The following is an 18,997-nucleotide window of genomic DNA, read 5'->3' on the forward strand; positions in this document are numbered from 1 at the left end:
TTTTAACATTATTTAATTTATGGATGATTCCCAAGAGATCGGATTTTATTGTGACTGACCATAATTTGGAAAATATTGCGTTATAATTATAACACTTATAACATCAAACCGGAACACTTTTTTACCAGAATATCTAGTTTTTATCCCACATAGAAAAGTGTGCCTCAAATCTTATGTGATCAATTTATTGCATTCTTAAATCACAAAACATTTATCCCATACACAACAGAGCACGTCCAATGTCCATGGTTTGAAGTGGGTCCATAGGTTCAAGTGAACACAGACGTCGCTAGCGAGTATTCGGTCCAGGGAGAATTGAAGTATAAGGAGGAACATCTGTCGAAGTAGAAAAGTCGCAAAAATGACCGGCAAGGCCTTGTAATTGCAGTTACAAATCTCTCCGCTTGGAGCGCATGTGTCGCTCAATGATCAGCGATGTGACATGACATTTGACATTCTTTTCTCTAGGCTGATTTCGTCAAACTGACCAAGTCAAGACGTAGCCCCGTGGTAGTGCGCTGGCTTCGTACGCAGATGTTCTCGGGTTCGATTCTGACAGCGATCTTTTTGCTTTTTGTTTTTTTTTTATAAATTAATTTTCTTTTTGTGTATTTTTATTTGTGTTTATTTATTGTTTTATTCAGACAAATGTTAATTTAAGCCCTCTTACATTGTTTGCCCTATGTTAGCATTCTTAGGTAATGTTGTAAGTCTTGCGAATTAAATTTCGCAAAGTAGTAACAAAACAAAATATTTTTGGACATTAAAAAAATAAAAAATAAACAAGAAAAATATTAGTAGAAAAAAATAAAAAAGATCTCATCAGGATTTGAACCCGGGACCTCTTGCTCCGTAGGCGGGGTCACTACCGAGAAGGCTAAGAGATTGTCAAACCCTTATCACCTTGCTATTGCAGCGCCACCTATCTTCTCTTTTATATGTGCACTTCTGATACTTAAAGCTTTCGCTCCTTATATTTCTAATCTCCATAATTCGGTCTCATTCGGAACTGTTCGGCCATTTTCGGCGATGTTCGGGGACCGTTGAATTTAAAGAACTAGGTTCGTCGTGAAATACAGTACAGTTTAGTGCTAGTATATTTTATCCAATACAGAGCACAGCACGTCTGTGGCTAGAACACAGACGTCGCTAGCGAGTGTTCGCTACAAGTCCGTCACGGGCCCGAACACGACAGTAGTGTTCGAGTTGACGCTCGTCCGTCGAGTGCGGTTCGGGTCCTGTTCGGTTTCGCTCGGGAGGGATTCGGGACCGTTCGGGGATGATTGGAGACCGTTGAATTTGGAACGCAGTTGCGTCACTAGTCGCTCCAATCTGAAAGTTAAAAAAAAGTTTCTTATTTTAGTAGTTCGTATAGGTACATAAAAAAACATATTTACGTAAGGTACAGCGGGGCAAATCTCGACTGGGGGGGGGGGGGGGGATATTACTGGTCCATTTTTTCCATATTTAACAATGTTTGCTTTATTAAATAGAGTGTCCACGGGTTATAGGTATATGGTAGAAGTGTTCAGTGGATACATGTAGAACTCAACATCATCATAGTGTAACCTAATAAGTATAATAACGACTTTTTGCGTGCGTAATTTTACACATGGTCCTTGTAACTACGCTTCATACATTTTTTGTACCACACTATTTATGTCATTTTCAGTTAATTTGAATAAGCATTCCCCCTTCTTAGGCTAATTTTAATGTTGAATACTATTAAACAAACTTACACTATTTAACTCTTTACTTATACTATTTAACTCTTTACTTATTTAGAAAACGTCACACATGAATTGCGATCATATTTTTTTTTTTACATTACTGAAAACTTAGATGCATGATGAATGTTTTAGATTCGGAGGGGATGTTCTGTGAGTTCTCCGTTCGTTCTATGATATGAATGGCAACAAGTCACCAAACCAACAAACAACTTACCAATATTACTGTAGATTATTGATTACCGCTTTTGTTTTCACTAAGGAATAGAAAAAAGAAAAATATTTACTGTTGTCCCGGATTTGTAAGTTCACATTTTTGACACATTTGTTTTGAAGTATGTTGCGATGTAGTTAAGACGTATCGTTTGTCAAATCTAACGATTAATTTCGAATTGGTTGAATCGATTAGGTCCTATGTACAGGCGCTTAAACAAATATACGATAACTGTCAACTTACTGAAATGTCACTTGAATCGAAATGACAGACTCTGCCACAGCACTAGTTTAAAAATAAAAAATGAATGATAAATGACATAGGCCGGCAACAGACAGTCTGAAAAATTCATAATCTGAAAAAAGATTTGTATGCAAACTGACACTGACAGATCTGTCAGTGTCAGTTTGAACTGTCAGTTAACGGAAAACAAAAAAGTATATCTGGAGTTGACCCTGACTGAACTGAACGTGGCGCCATTCGAATGTTTATAGTGTGTAGGTACTCACTTGAAAGCGTGTTCCTCCGCATTCTGCTTGGCTTTCTTCATGCTGGCGAGCTCCTTCCGTAGCCGGAGTTTTTCCGTCTCTGAGTCCTCGCCGCCGTTCGTGATTCCGTTCTCGCTCGAGTCGAGACTGTGTCGAAAAAAAAAAAAATTAAGTAATCAAGCGACTCGAGATGCGTTTACAGATACTTTAGGGATATTATCAGGAGTAGAGGAAATACACAAGAACGTTGCTTCCGAAAGTTACCAAATGCTTTTGTCATATTTGAGAAAACAATGCAAACAATGTTTTTGTTGTATGTTTTTTAAATTTTAGTGTGAGAATATTTGTACCTCGTAGACACTCTGAGTAGTCGCAGCTCGTCCTCCAATTTTGCGACCCGATCCATCATACGTCTTTTGTCTGCCTCCGAAGCTCGAAGTGAACTCTGCAACAACCATTTTACCATCAATATTGTTGTTGTTATGAGACTTATGATGTTACTACTACATTACGAACTACAACTGGAACTTAGCTGAAGAGCGCGAAAATAGGCGTTTACTCGACCGACAACATAGTCTTAAATAATGATGATACAGAGAAGCCTGTCCGAACGCGAGTAGGAGAAACTCTCATAGGTACCATCTTTCTACGCGTGAAGTACCTAACTAATAACAAACTAATAAAAATATTGCTTACTCTGTTAGGTATCTATTTTATTGATAAGTTGAGATGAAACTGGAATTGAGACCTTTTGATTTATTGGTAGCTTCATTACACTGATTCACCTCTACAAAATAGCCAATTTTTCGTAGTCAGCGCACGGGATGATCGAAAGCCGGCTAGTGTCCGATAGTGGCAGTTTACACTTTACAGCGAGTGGGAGTTGCCGATAGCACGCTCACCTTTTATGAGCGGAGGCCATGGGCCGCTAAAATGTTCATACGAGCTTCTTTAACATGCAAAGTAGTAGTGTTGGTGGCTTTTTCTCGTGCCCTAGCTGGTGAATTTATGTCTGTTCAACGTGATTCCTAGTGAAGATGGCATCCGTACTCCGTACATCGTCTGACGCCCATCAAAAGGAAAAATGTATCGGGCTGACAAAGCGCTACAAAAAGTCACGTAAAACACTAAAGAAATGCGCGTTTAGACGAAGATAATTCAATGTGGAAATAGAATAGCACAATTACATTAATCGCTGATCTCTGGCCGTCATTTGCCGAACAAAAAGAACACTGATGGTATTGACATACCATCTTCTGCCTATAGTTAAATTTTAATAGGGTCATGGCGAATATTTTTATACAAATCGCCTAAATTCAGATTGGCCATCAGGATATATGATATATGTAACGCCCACTACTAGCCTTAGCGTAGCGACCGTAGTAGATGCCATTAGTTAGATACGGACGCAGCAGGACGTAACGGCCGATGGTGAGAAAACCTAGGCTCCTAGACATAGGAAGGCAAGACTTAGAAATGGAACATCGGAATAGGCTTTAGGTTCTTGGCTCTTGGCCGGGTGACATTTTAGCGCCGTTGCGCGTCGCGCGGTCAGCACCCCGTGTCAGCGAATACATTACTGCCCATTTGCGTGTAACCCATATACCCGTGTTACGACGAAACTATTCGCGTCAGCATTCAGAGGTTTAGTCAGTAGAGGACACAAATGGCCTATAGGCTACGATTGAATGTTATCTACCGTGTACTATCCGCCGGATGGCTGTCGTAACTCCGAGAGTCCCTTAAAGTCATTTCTGGCGACGCGGACGACCTGTATCTAACGCATCGTCTACTTCCATATCGATAAAGTTTGATTTCGTATGCGTCGCATCGCCGTCGCGCGACCATCGCGCGACCGTCGCCCACGCAAGCCACGGCGTAACGTGGGAGTTGCTGGCAAATGAGCTGGGTTGAGTCCTCTTTCTCTTGAGATTTTAGGACTCAAAGGGCCTTTTTGCTTAAGTTCGGAAATTTTGTAACAAAAAGGTAACGTTTAAGACAAATTAATGGCATTTTAGCGCCGCTGCACGTCGCGCGGTCAGCACCCCGTGTCGCCGAATACATTACCGCCCATTTGCGTGTAACGCCAGCTTACCCGTGTTACGACGGAACTATTCGCGTCAGCATTCCGAGGGTTAGTTGGCTACGTGAGTTACTGGAAGTTTCCATAAAGTGCCATTATAATGACGGTTCGTTTCTGTCATGTTTACCTACCCTTCTATTCTTAAATAACTGATTTTAAGACGGAATAGGTAGTAATTTTTCATTTTTTGGCTTCGACAGCTGCCATTTTATTAATAACATCATCAAAGTATTGTATATAGATACACAGTACTTTTAATTAATGTATAGACAAAATAATCACAAAATGTTACCGCATGAACACATTTGTTACCATAATAATAAATGTGTTCTGGTATGACGCTTTCGCTATTAGGTACAATATTTTCAATGCTGACTGACCAACCTATAAAAGAGTATCTAACTCTATCTCTATATTATCAACGCTTTTGCGTATCCCCATAATTTTCACGGCACTCGTTGAGTAAGATTACACGCGATAGACAAACACACCGACAGCCAGGACCGGCTAATTTTGTTTGCTCAATTCGTTATACTGCTGCTGCGTATCTGCTGATCGTTTGAGGCCATTTAAATAATAAGCGATGTGAGTAGATTGTGTAACAACATAGAACAAGAATAGGCGAGACGACTAAAAAAAACTAATTAGTCCGTCAATTAGATTATCAAAGTATATTAGACACGTATTTTTTCTTTTTTCTCCTAAACGAAAAATGACGACGGTACAGTGCGTTGAAGTTTCGCGTGACGTCACGCCTAGGTACAATTTTCACTTAGAAGTGATGTCACAAGCCAAGGAACTTGATGCCTTTGATTTTTCATTAATTAGAAAAAGCGAAAAATATGTGTTCAGTATTTTTGGACGATCTAACTGACGGACTAAACAGAATGCCACTTTTTTATGTAGTCGTCATCCCTATAGTCATAGCCGGATACAGAAAGAGACAACAGTTTCACAGCGATTCAGGGACGAACCTTGTTCCTTTCCCACTATCTAACATTTCAGTCATTTGGGGTGATAAAATGATTATCTAATGGGACGTCTAGTTTGCATTAGTTGAGGCGAGAAAGCCCAAAAGAAACAGTTTCCTCGAAATGCGACAAGATAAGTCAATCAAAGGGTTTTACCATAGATCTTCCGTTGCTCTTTATGTAACGATTCACTATGATCTTGACCAAATTCGTCGGTCTATCTTTGAACCATGTCATTACATCCTATCTATTGTTTCAACTTTGAAACGATAATCAGGATCTAAGATAGACTGCTGCATTAAGAGATCTGTATCACAGACTATATAATAGGCTACTTGACCTTTTTTTAAAGTCTATTTTATATTGTTACTGTCCAATTAACCGAAAAAAAAATACTACCATGTTTTATTATGACTTGAAAACCACAAAAAAACATTTATAAAGTTTACTTTAACTTAATTAGGCAAAAACATCATTAGCCATGTTAATGCATGATTGTATGCGCATGACGTAAATCGAATTGAGCACAAAATTTTCTGACATTTAAGTTAAGAGGCATAAAGTTCATCATGTCAGTGATTGACTCGGCAAGAAGTTAAGTTAGGTTCGATGACGTCACTACACGTCTGACAGCGTTTTCAGTGGCCAAAGTTAAAATAAATGTTACACACATTTTTAATCGAAAATACGTAGCCACCATACACTTTAGAGACCTCAGGCAACCAGAGGGCTGGCCAGTATTTCGCGCAACGTATAAGTATCGCTATACAGCGTGGAAATGCTGCCAGCCTTCTGGGTACCTTGCCCATTGACGGCGATTTAGGTCAATTTTTTTATTTATAAGTAGGTTAGGTATTTAGTTTTAAGTAGTTTTATCATGTTTTTATTTGTTGATTTATTTATGCAATTAAATGAAACTCCATACACTTTTAATGCCCAAAATCTATAAAAATTGATTTCTTATGTCAAATACTACAGGAAACGATCATTTCTTGTACCAAATTCGATAAGAGTCTAGTAGCCTATAGTACTACATAATATACAGTCTATTATTATTATAAAGCCCTTTATTCATAACCAAAAACTTAATTTTTTTTCATGTTTATGAATTTTATGAAATAAAATTGGTAGCTACATACATAGTAGTGGTGGTATAATATGTATAGTAGTGGTGGTATGCACAAAGATTAGTACTAGCTCAATTACTTTTACGTTGCTTGTGTCATACACTGGTGGATTATGACTATTATGATGGTCTGAATCAAAACCAGTCATCTATTCTCTTCAAATACCTTTTTTCTGTGGACGTAAGATATTGGAAACCTAATACCAATTATTAAGAATTCAGAAGGCTATGGTGTTTTGTAATTTTCTAGATTCAAACTATTCAGTTAGCACAAAACATCTAAGCACTTTAGAAAAGAAACGCCGTCAGTCTTTCGTGAGAAGACAGGCACTTACACACCATTTGCTGGAACCCAGCGCGTGGGCGAGTCAGCTTGCACGAGTCATTAGCGCGCCTGCGCGCAGAACGATAGTAATGAGTTAATTGAAGTGCAAAAATACACGGTCTTGGTGTTAAAAGGGCTTATTTATACACGGTGCCCGTAAGCATTGCGAGAGATTTTAACAGAATAAATATTCCCGACTAAAATGTCATATAAACTTTTCTGGCTTTTGCCTAGTTTCAGAGTTATTAACTTATTACCAATTGCAAAAAAATTGTTCTTATTGTTACTCAGTACAAGGCTTTTTGAACGACGTTGATGCCATTAACAGAACAGTCTCACTAATCTCACTATCCTCATTGATAGATGTCAAAAAGTGTGAAGTAAAATGAGGTTTTTAGAAAAAGAAACGTCATAACCAGGAAGCGTACTTTTCATGCCGATGACATTAATCTGACGTCACGCTCCGTATAGGATGATCCCAAATAGTTTTATTGTAAATTATTAATCATTAGTCGTCAATCATTTTAATCGTGTACAAATTACTTCAAATAGAGTAGTCCATTTACATGTGGCATAAATAATACCTACTTGAAATGTGAAACGTGAATAAAATTATTTGATTTGTTTTTATAAATAAATTTAATTAAATAGTATTGATAACAACACATTACAATAAAGACGTAGAAAAGAGAATTTCTCTCTAACGTAAAGCACACCATCCTTCTTGCATTCATTACCATGCAAAGAAATTCATAACTTAAAATGATTGATGACTAATGATTAATAATTAACAATAAAACAATTTGTGATCACCCTATATGGAGCGTGACGTCAAATTGATGTCATCGGCACGAAAAGTACGCTCCCTGGTCATAACTCATTTTAAGTGCCAGTTTTATGATTAACATTTACTTTTTATGTTAAAATACATTCAAAAATTGTAAAAGATAACAAAAAAATTTTTTTTTTGCCAAAATTTCCTCATCCGTTTTTTTTCTGGCCTCAGAAATGCGTGGTTAAAATCTCTCTCAATGCTCACGAGCACCGTATTTTAAGATGGTGGAGTGTGTTAAGTCTTTTCTGTTGCGAGTGGAGAGAGATAGGGCCAGTAACTCGCTTAGCGTGTGTCGTGCTAAACGGGTTAACGGTGGGAACGCATTGATCACAGGGATTTGGTTTTTAAGGTATTGTTTCGAAAGAAATCAGGTATATAGTTACATGACAAAAATGTTATGCATCGGGCTGCAAACGTTGAAATAGTTATTTGTTATACAAGGGGGCAAAGTTGTATTTTAACGCCGAGTGTGGAATAGGCTACTAGACTCGTATCGAATTTAGCACATCAAGTTATTGTTTTCTGTAGTATTCGACTTAAGAAATCAATATTTCTAGCTTGCAGGGATTAAAAGTGCGTGGTGACTCCGTATTTTTAATTAAAGATGTACATACATACAATCACGCCTGTATTCCATAAAGAGGTAGGCAGAACACATGAAACTACTAAAGCTTCAGCGCCACTCTTGGCAAATAAGGGGTTGAAAGAAAACGAAACTGTGACATTGCAGTGACAGGTTGCCAGCCTAATAATAATTAAAGATGTGTGTATGTTTTTTTTTAATTATGGACTCCGAAAATGGTGTTGGCCAATGGAGTGACGTCACATAATTCAAATCAACTATGGAAATTAGAGGTACTAATCTAATCTCCATAGAAGCAACCTCTATTGTATTAAAATTCATAGTCGCTGTGACAATGTCAAATATTTTTTCTAAATCGACTTACGTCATGTCATAGATATTCTATAGATTAATATGGCTGATGTTGTTTTTGCCTGACCATCTAAAACACAACTAAATTGACAAGATTCTATTTTGGAGATGAGAGTCACAAACTCGCAAAAATTCAAAGTTTGTAACAGCAAAGGGTTAGATTTTTAGCAAACAACGAACAAGCCAGGATACACTGAGAGTCTGAAACTAATAAAATATTAAAATTTCAAACAGTTTCCAGACTGTAAAAGAAAACAACATGTTGGTACAGTCAAAATTCGCTTATCCGGGTACCTACGTAGCCGAATGGTACAAACGCTCACGAAACGCTCACGAAACGAAACGCTCGTAGATTTCTATCTCTATCGCTCGTGCGTATTGGCGCGACAGAGCCAGACTACCTGGATTCGAACCTAGGACCGCGCCTTAACAGGCCGGCTTTAATAAATAATTCAGAATTCAGACTACCAGTAAATGTTACCGACGGCCATTACTACACGGCCATATTAATAAACAAATACCTGTAGCTACTCCGCATTCTAGTAAACGACGAGCGATCATACGAGTCTGAGACTAATAAAAGATTAAAGACATGCGACTAACAGTAAAATAAAACAGCGAGTTGTCACCAGGTACGGCGCCGGCGCCGCGGGGGCAGCCATCCACTTACATCTGCCAATATTTGCTCAGCGCCCCCTCGCGTTCATATTTCAAATGTGGGGAGACTAAAGACTACAAAATACAAAGTTACGGCACGGCGCGCGCCAGCTTTTACACGGACGCGTAACGCGGCCAGAAAAGGAGTTTTATGCAAGATTAATTAAAGATTTTAGATTCACAGGAAAACAAAACCGCGAGATACATCTGCCAATATTTGCTCAGCGCCCCCTCGCGTTCATATTTTCAAATGTGGGGAGACTATTTGGACTCTCATTTCACCCCCTTAGGAGGTGAATTTTGAAAAATCCTTTCTTAGTGCTCCTCTACACCTTATAAGGAACCTAAGTGCCAAATTTGGAATCTCTAGGACCAGTGGTTTCGGCTGTGCGTTGATATGTCAGTCAATCAGTCAGTTTCTTCTTTTATATATTTAGAAGATTTGGCACCTAGACCAAATACTAAGTACAAATACCTTATTTTGACTACTCGAAAAAGTATTTGATTGATTTGTGAACCTTACCATCTGTCGTGCCTGCGAGTGCACATCGGTGTAACAGTGGGTCGATTGTTACACATCGGTGTAACAGTGGGCCCCTGCCCGATGAGTGCGAAAACCCCCGCTTAGTTAAATCGATGCGTTCTGGGCCCGCTGATATTACAACAAACCACAAAATGATACACATCGGTGTAACAGCTGGTCCATTGTTACACATTGGTGTAACAGTGGGCCCATAGGCCCGGTGAGTGCGAATGCCCCCGCTTAGTTAAATCGATGCGTTCTGGGCCCGCTGATTTTATAATCGCGTGCAAGCGTGCAGAAATACCTACGCACATCACATGTAAACATTTGGTATTCGCGACTGGTACCTCTTGTGCGTGGTGCGAATTTTCGATAGAATGCAAATAGAATTAAACGTCAATAAAAGTGTTCTGTTGATCAAAGTTTAGAAATTGATGTCTTGAATATTCACGAAGAATTGATGGAGTGATAAAAGCAAAGCACTTTTGTTCCTGTAGGTACTTTGCGAGTTTAGTTTTATGCGTACAAATAAACATTTCTAAACTTGGGAGTGACATCTTTCGTAATATAAATCGGAGAGTAGGTAGACTCAAAATTATGATGGAGATATTGACATATACTAGTACTTAGCTAACCATGATAAATAAGAACATGTAGGTTCCTATTCAAAAGATAACCTAACCTAACCACAAAATTAAAATTTTGAAAAAACATCCGACAGCGACATAGTAGACCGATTTTCATGAAACATGGCGAAGAACACTCCCGACTAACTCAGTTTTCAAACAAAAAAAAAAACTTAATCGAAATCGGTTCATACGTTCGGGAGCTACGATGCCACAGACAGACACGCACACAGACAGACAAACAGACAGACAGGCAGACGTTTTTGCGTCGGGGGTTAAAAAAAGCAAAACTAAAATGAATCTGCTAAACCGATTATGCATACAAACATACCTACATGATTAAAATTAGATAAATTAGAAATAAAAAGATTGCAATGTTTAGGCACCGTTCTTAAACTACATAGGTACCTAATCATTGGTTAGATACATTATAATAAGTTAATAACTCATAAGAAAAAGACAGTGTGATTCTCTCTGCCTATGTTCCAGTGTCAAACATCTCTTGCCAAATTATACTTCCAAGCTCCTTCAAGCAACCGTCGCGTTCCATCAAATTCAAATTGCGAACGCTATATTTTTAAACCCCACTCGTCGAAGGCCTACGCTAAACAGCCAGCGCGCATAAACACTTTTTTCAACGTTTATTTTTACCTCAATCGGGCACTATTAAGGTCTATTTGTCGACTTGGGTGGTCGAGGGCCCTTCACACTTCGGAACGTCACTTTCATGGTGAATATGGGTGTTGTGGCGCGAAACGCCTACGGGTGATAAAGCTGCGGTTGGTATTTGTGTTTTACTTGTCACGCCGTTTTTTACACGCAGTCTGATTTTAGGTTTAATATTGAGGTCGTAACCTGGACAAAGAGAAAAATATACCTAAACTAATTTGTCCGATATATTCTGTCAATATCTATTTATAATAACTTGACCACTTTCATAAATTTCAATCGTTCACATTACAAAAATTGGCGATTACAAATTGTGCAACTTATATAAAAAAAAAAAATCTTGGCTCTAGTAATGAGAAGACTTCGCTAAAATATTTACAGTCAATTCTAGGTATGTAATATCTTATAAAAAAATATTACATATTTACCTAAATTAGAATTAAGCAGTATTAAATGTAAGTAAACGCCATCTCTCGGATTGTCAGTGAACTTAACGGCGCGGCGCTAGTTGACGACCAAAGCGAGGACAATCGCACGAGCGTGCCGTACTTCCGCAGCGCATATATCGTGTTGATAGTATATGAGAACGCCAAGAGATGGCGCTGTAAACAATAAACAAAACTGAACATACTAACCTTGATTTCTTCAAGAGTTTTCTCACTGAATTTCGTTTCCGGTGACGCCAATCCGTTCTGAAACAAATATCGACATTGTGAAACTTCAGATAAAAAGTAAAATCGGCTTACTAAACAATTATGAGGCAACAGTACTCTAAGATTACAAGTTTTATTACATTTTTCTCGTTTTTGGAATGAATTTAGTAGGAACCCGTGCATGTGTGAAATATTTAGGGCAATGGGGGCCTTTTCATTGGCATATGAATTCTCAATCATCATCATCATCGTATCAGCCGAAAGACGTCCACTGCTGGACATAGGCCTCCCCCAAAGATTGTCACAGAGACCTGTCCTGCGCCACCCGCATCTAGCGGACTCCTGCGACCTTAACCAGGACATCATTCCACCTTGTGGAGGGCCTACAAACGCCAGAATTCTCAATGTCAAGTTTTAATTTTAATTTAGGGATAACCCTATAAATCTTGTTAATATGTTGTTTTTATTCTCCGACTGAACCCAATACGCAAAACTAATTGATGATTACTGATCGCATGCTGGCCGTTCAGGCTCGACTGCGCGTGCGATGCGATAAGTGCGTATTTACATACTCGGCCGTGCACTCTATACACAGACGACCAACGGCTAGACTAGTAGGTACAAGAGACAATTAACGTCACATAAACAAGAAAGAGACAACGCTCTACTCAATCATTATCGCCGGTATAGAGGAATAAGTAAGGGAAGAATTGTAACTCTATACATCAGTAAATGCGAGTTATTTGTATAGGCACAGTTATAGTGACATCTAGCGACAATCACGCGTCAACTAGCGTAAATTTATAAATTATCAGTACTGCTACTTGTCAATAGTCGCGACGAACGAGAGTCTAATGCTCACCAATTTTTATCTAATATTACAATAGTATTAATCAGTATTCTGTTTTCAATTCCTTCTGCTTGTAATATAAGATGTAAACTGTTCTAATATTAAATTTTTGGCAGACGAGACACTGTTGACTTGACACCTAGTATTGATTAGTGGTACTGATAATTCACGCTATTTGACGCGTTATTGCCGCTACATGTCATTATAACTATGCCTATACAAATAACTCGCATTTACTGATGTATAACTATGGAGTTACAACTCTTCTCTATGTCGCCGGGTACTGTAGTTCTCAACCTGGGGGTGATTTCCTCTAGGGGATCAAACTTTTTAGCTGACGCGTTTTGGTGAGAAAACCGACGTATGGAGTGAGTACTATACTATCCCACAGAATATATGAAAATGAAAATGAAATATTTATTTTTCAAGTAGGCATATTACAATGCGCATATGAACGTCAAATAAAGCTACGCCGGCTCTAACCCTACGCCTCAGCCTCGAGAAGATTTCAGTCCCCCCTCAGTTGGGTGGGGGGTATCCACTATGGGACCGGCAAGAAACTCGGCGGGCAACTTCTTTTCAAAACATTACATCTTATAATTAACATGCATTAAATAACAAGATACAATTTAACATGCAAAAGTATTCATCAAAGAATATGAACAGACTAGGTACTCTATGGAAATTAATTTCAATAAATTATATTATTGCTTAATAATACGTCGTTCTTCTTCAGAGAAAACATATCAAATTGTCACAGAAGAAAAAGATAATATGAATCTCAATATCATTAAATATGTAATTTACCTACACAACATAAAATATAAAATATTTGATGTGCTTTCTTATCTGAACTGTGTCCTCTATACATAATACAATTATTTTAATTGCTATTCGTTTTTTGTAGTTTCTGGTTCGGGCCATGCATGTTTGTCTGTCAAATAGTCCTCGACTCTGTAATAAGCCTTTAACATCAATGTTTTTTTTAAGTAGTTCTTAAGAGCTGGGAGGGGTAATCTCAAAGCAGTGTCAGGTAACTTATTATAAAAATGAATGCATTGCCCAACAAATGACTTCTGTACTTTACGGACACGAAACTTCTTTATGGCAAGCTTATTTTTGTTTCTAGTGTTATAATTATGGATATCAGAATTCTTAGTGAAACAGTCTAAATTCTTAACAACATAAATTATACTATCATAAATGTATTGGGAAGCTACAGTTAAGATATTAATTTCTTTGAAGAGTTCTCTTACTGATTCACGTGTTCCTAAGTTGTAAATAGAACGAATGGCTCTCTTTTGTAATACAAAGATAGTCTGTATGTCAGCTGCTTTGCCCCAAACCAGAATACCGTATGACATTACACTGTGAAAATAACTATGATACACTAGGCGAGCTGTCTCAACATTAGTCAGTTGCCTGATTCTCCTAACGGCGTATGCGGCTGAACTTAATTTGCTTGCTAGTTTCTTTATATGAGGACTCCATTGTAGATTTTTGTCCAATGTTAAACCAAGGAACAGTGTTGTATCTACCATCTCTAAGCATTCATCATTCAAAAGTATTTTTGTATCGATTGGTTTAACATTCGGCAGAGAAAATCGAATACATTTGGTTTTCTTAGAATTAAGAAGTAAATTGTTGACAGTAAACCACTGCAGTACATCAGCTAACGTGCTATTAATTACATTGTAATCCGTAGATTTTCGGTCAACATTAAAAAGCAGTGATGTATCATCAGCAAAAAGTACTATTTCACAAAAGTTTTTTACTATATATGGCAAATCATTTATATAAACCAAAAACAGGAATGGACCTAAAATTGAGCCTTGTGGCACTCCTAATTGGACTACAGTCCCGCTAGAGCGAGTTTTGTTAACAACTACTGTTTGTGTTCTATTGCTAAGGTAAGAAGACATAAAGTTTAGGGCATTTATAGACAAACCATAGTGTTCTAATTTCAAAATGAGCGTTCCATGATCCACGTACATATAATAGTACAAGTACAGAAGGCTCACTCCTTTGATATACATTAACGGACAGCACGCGAGCAGTCACAGCCATTGAATGGTCCGCAAACTCGCGGCCCCCAGCATGTACAGTGAGCTGCAAAATTGCATGGAGAAATCATGAATGAATTCATTGATAAATTCGCCATGCACTTTTGCAGCTGATAGTACTTGTAGCGCGGCGACAGAATCGCGGAGTGAGCCGCCCCTGACTATCCTTATTCCTTAACCTCGAGTGGTAAATGATTCGTCTAGTCTAGTGGGTAAATGATCATTGTTTCTATCCCTTGTGAGGTATGTAATGGACTAGTTAGTGGTTTTACCGTACGAGGAATCTTGTTACTGACAGATAGCTTATGCGTATTTGATTTTCTATATTTAAGACTTCATTACTAGTAGACTTGACAGGAGTTGTTACCATATATTTGTACATATTCCAAAATTATTTTGAACTTTTATTGAATAACAAAACAAATGCTGGTGGACAATTTGACGAAGGCTAAATATGCATTCGGAACACTAGATTATTTATTTATGTAAAGATAAACCTTATAAAAAACGCGATAAGCCAACTCTTTTATCGGGTCTCAGGCTCTTCAAAAGTAAAAATAACCTGCAGGGTTAGCACATGATTGCCGCGAGAGTATGTCGCCGCGAGATAGACTACCCGTCCTTATGTCATTGATACAGTTAGAAGAAGACATGTCATCTATCTCGCGGCGACATACTCTCTCGGCAATCATGTGCTAGGCCTACTGGTCAGCAGTAAGCCGTAGGGCTATAAAAATATAATGAACTATAATAAGGTCGCTATAAGCTAAACCGAATAAGTGTGCTATAAACATCCACTGAAGTGCAAGCACACGATAGCGCGACAGTGTCTCGCGGGCAAACTACGCATCCCACTCTAATGAGGAGGCACACTGACATTTTATCCCGCCAGGCGGCGCCTGTGCAAGTGTCTAGGCATGTCACTGTCATTCATATGTGAGAGACAGAAAAAACATATTATTATCATCTTCTCGCTCTCACGAATGGACTAATAGGGTGGCGCCATCTGTCATAACCTTTGAGTGTGCCTCCTCATAAATAGCATAACAGTTGGAAGAGGATTTGCCCTGCTGGTCGTGGTCACAGATAATTGATGCGTCACAAAAATGACAAAAAAGATATTAAGTCTTCGAAAGAAAGTCGACAAATATTTCTGAAACATAGTTTAAAAATCTATAAAAATGTTCAAATATGTAACTCCGTATAGACGGATAAAGCCTAAGAAAAAAAACGTACCTCAAAGCCCTAGAGAAAAAGGTACGGTGGCCTAGATGGCGTTACACCTTTGGGGAACGCTCGGCTAGATGGCGCTAATATTAATATTTGACATTTTAACACATATCAAGCTAACAATATGGGCCAAATTGTCAAAACTGAGGTTCAAAAGTTGTAAGCTTGTGTCGAGAGATGGCAGTCTATGCACTGTGATTATACATTTTACTTTGACAGTAACTCTCTATAATACTCGATCCGCTTTGACAAGAGTCGACAAATACAAGTAATTTGCATAGTCAATTGCCTATAGCTATCATAAATCAGCTAATCTAGATTACGTTATCAGGGAGTATTACAGAAGGACGGTCCGCTAACAGCCAAACATTATACTTATCAGTATTACTGATAACTGATAGATGACAAAATAGTGACTAAACTTTCCTTGGTGCAGCCGCGAAAGATAGCAACATATCGTCACTACTTTGAAAAAATATCGTATCTCACACTGCTCCTCGAAGTTAAAACGCAGTAAGTCTATATGCATTCTACACATACTTATTACATTTTTCTTTCCATTGACAGAAGAAAATACAAGTTTTTTTCAAAGTAGTGACGATATTTAAATAAGCAATAATTTATGAGTATACTTTCTGGCACGAACGTCAAGTTGTTAGTGCTTGATAAAATAAAAACATCGACAATGCTTTTGTCGATAATAGCCTTACATTAGGTTATTAATTACCCCTAATAATAATCTCTAAAATCATGAATAATCATGTAAGAAATTATGTAAACTATTAAAATATCGTTCGTTTTATTATTATTGTCCATTTATTTTCAAACATGTGACATTTGTGTTATATACAATAATGTTTTATACACATGAATTGAAGTCTATATTCCGTAAAGGTAGGCAAAGCACATGAAACTACTCAAGATTCAGTGCCACGGCAATAATTAATAACATAATTATAATAATTAACGACATATTATAGTGTACGTTATCGATCAACTAAATGTCGAAGGAAGTCACTAGTGACACTTCGTTATATTTTATGAGAAAGGAAATGGTATGTCCAATAGCAGAAAAAGCTACATGTTCAATACACATAAACTTACGACACGACAGTACTCCCAAATGGGGTAGGTAGAGGACATAAAATGACTCAAGTTTCAGTAGCGCTTATAGCAATTAATGGGTTGAATTAAAAATGAAACCGTGAAATTGCAGTGTCAGGCAGCTAGCCCATCTTACAATATTTGGGCCATTTTTTTTTCAAAGTCGTCCACTCCACTTATTTTTTGGGATTTGGAAATTTTTCTGTGGTTTCCACTCAGAATCGCGAACTCTATCAATTTTAATAGGAGAAAAAAAGTGTCCCAAGGTTTTTCCCATGCCGTTAGCATTTTTTCATACATTTTGTATGGCGGTAAAGGAATGGAAGGTTCAAAAAATGTATGGAAACCTTGGGACATTTTTTTTCTCCTATCAGGATCGAAAGACTTGGCGATTCTTGACTATTAATCGCTTAAAAAATACCAACAACATTGAAAAAAAGGCCCATTTTACCCATATCCCACCGTCGACTTCTACAAAACCCACGGCAGTATAATTTGGGAAAATAAAATATTCTTGTGTAATAACAAATATTTTAGAACCGGCAATAAGTATGCGACTAACGCGACCGAAAGCGTTTCTGATGGCCATTTGTACCGGCATTAAAAAAAATGTTACTTCTAAGTAATAGCAAACGTATTACCTGGTTTTGCAATGATCTCAGTAAAAACAAGTCTATCTGTTACAAAAAGTGACGATTAGTCTAGAAAATGCCACATAACCCGCTTTCCCCATAGAGACTGGGCAAGTGCTACCTGGTTTGCCGGTTTTCTCTACTAAGAAATGAATAAGCCTTACAATGTTTATTTATTTCTTATCTATCTAAAACCTGTTTAGTTTTTTAGCCTCATTACTTACAAATTAATCATTTGCCCAGACTAGCTAATTCATACTAGTTAGAAAATGTACAAAATGTTCATAAACTTGTAAAGATGTAATACTGGTTCTCAAACTTTTTTTGTGATGGACTGATGGAACCTCCTAATTTCATGAACCCTTATTTTGAGTTTTCTTTTTTTTTAATTATATATACAATTTGCCTTTGATATGAATTAGATAAACTTAAACTATTGGCACATAGAAAAACTTTCATATTGCGCGAACTCGGACCAAAAAAAAAACTAGTTATGGCTTAGGTACAATTGTGGTTTACATTAAATATTTACTATATTTAGGCAAAAGAGTGTTTTTTTCGGAATATCTTAAAGTCAAGAGCTTAAATTTAAATATAATGTTTAGTTTTAAAATTATTAGTACAAAAATATACATATGAGCCTATTTTAAACTTTTAAGTAAATAAATAACATTTTCAACATTATACTTAGTATCCTAAACCAATTTGTAAGCCTATCCGCGAAGGTAAACAAACCATATCAGTCAGCCAAGTCCCGTTTACAAATAATTCGATCGGTTCACCTTCACTGGACAGGTCATTGACCGTTACATATCGTGCCATTCAGTAAGACACTCGTAACATCATGTCATTAAAGGTTACATTTGGCAAGTCTGCCCGTCATCATGGATGGCACGATATGACCGTTTTGGATTGGCGCCAGAATTCGCCAGCTTATCCAGACGGTCGACCACCGGAAAATGCGGGAAGACTAATTAAAAGGTAATGGACATTGCTGTAATGTAAAATGAAAAGTAAAAGCAGATGACCTATATATATGGAAGTGCTGATGAATACAGAAATAAAACTTTGCTCTTGCTAGTTCATTTTAGACAACGTGAAGAATTTAGTGCTCTTTCAGACACAGCGGAAACCGCGCGGATACAAACCGCGCGGTTGTGTCTGAACTAGCACTTAGGATTTAGAAGTTTTTGAATTACAGCGCCTCTTCACGTATAAGGCCATTTATTTGTGTGATGAGCACAGATATTTGTTCCTGAGTCATAGATGTTTTCTATGTATATAAGT

The 18,997-nt window shown here is 37.6% G+C and overlaps 2 protein-coding genes across 2 annotated transcripts in view; both read right to left on the reverse strand.

The window, feature by feature from the left end:
• Positions 1-1,071: 1,071 nt before the first annotated feature.
• On the reverse strand, positions 1,072-2,835 carry LOC125232713. The gene is made up of 3 exons (XM_048138473.1): positions 2,780-2,835; positions 2,451-2,576; positions 1,072-1,332 (listed from the first exon to the last, which is right to left on the reverse strand). The coding sequence occupies exons 1-3, from the start codon at positions 2,833-2,835 to the stop codon at positions 1,164-1,166; spliced, it is 351 nt and encodes a 116-aa protein (XP_047994430.1). The 3' UTR covers positions 1,072-1,163.
• Positions 2,836-11,238: 8,403 nt separating this feature from the next.
• LOC125232830 overlaps positions 11,239-18,997 on the reverse strand; it is a 49,651-nt gene continuing 41,892 nt past the window's right edge. Inside the window, exons 4-5 of the mRNA XM_048138622.1 lie at positions 11,814-11,870; positions 11,239-11,364 (exon numbers count right to left, since the gene is read on the reverse strand). Of these exons, the coding sequence (XP_047994579.1) occupies positions 11,323-11,364; positions 11,814-11,870 (99 nt within the window). The 3' untranslated portion in view covers positions 11,239-11,322. The remainder of the gene's footprint in view (positions 11,365-11,813; positions 11,871-18,997) is intronic.

The sequence above is a fragment of the Leguminivora glycinivorella genome, chromosome 13 (genome assembly GCF_023078275.1).
Source record: "Leguminivora glycinivorella isolate SPB_JAAS2020 chromosome 13, LegGlyc_1.1, whole genome shotgun sequence".
Classification (NCBI taxonomy): domain Eukaryota; kingdom Metazoa; phylum Arthropoda; class Insecta; order Lepidoptera; family Tortricidae; genus Leguminivora; species Leguminivora glycinivorella.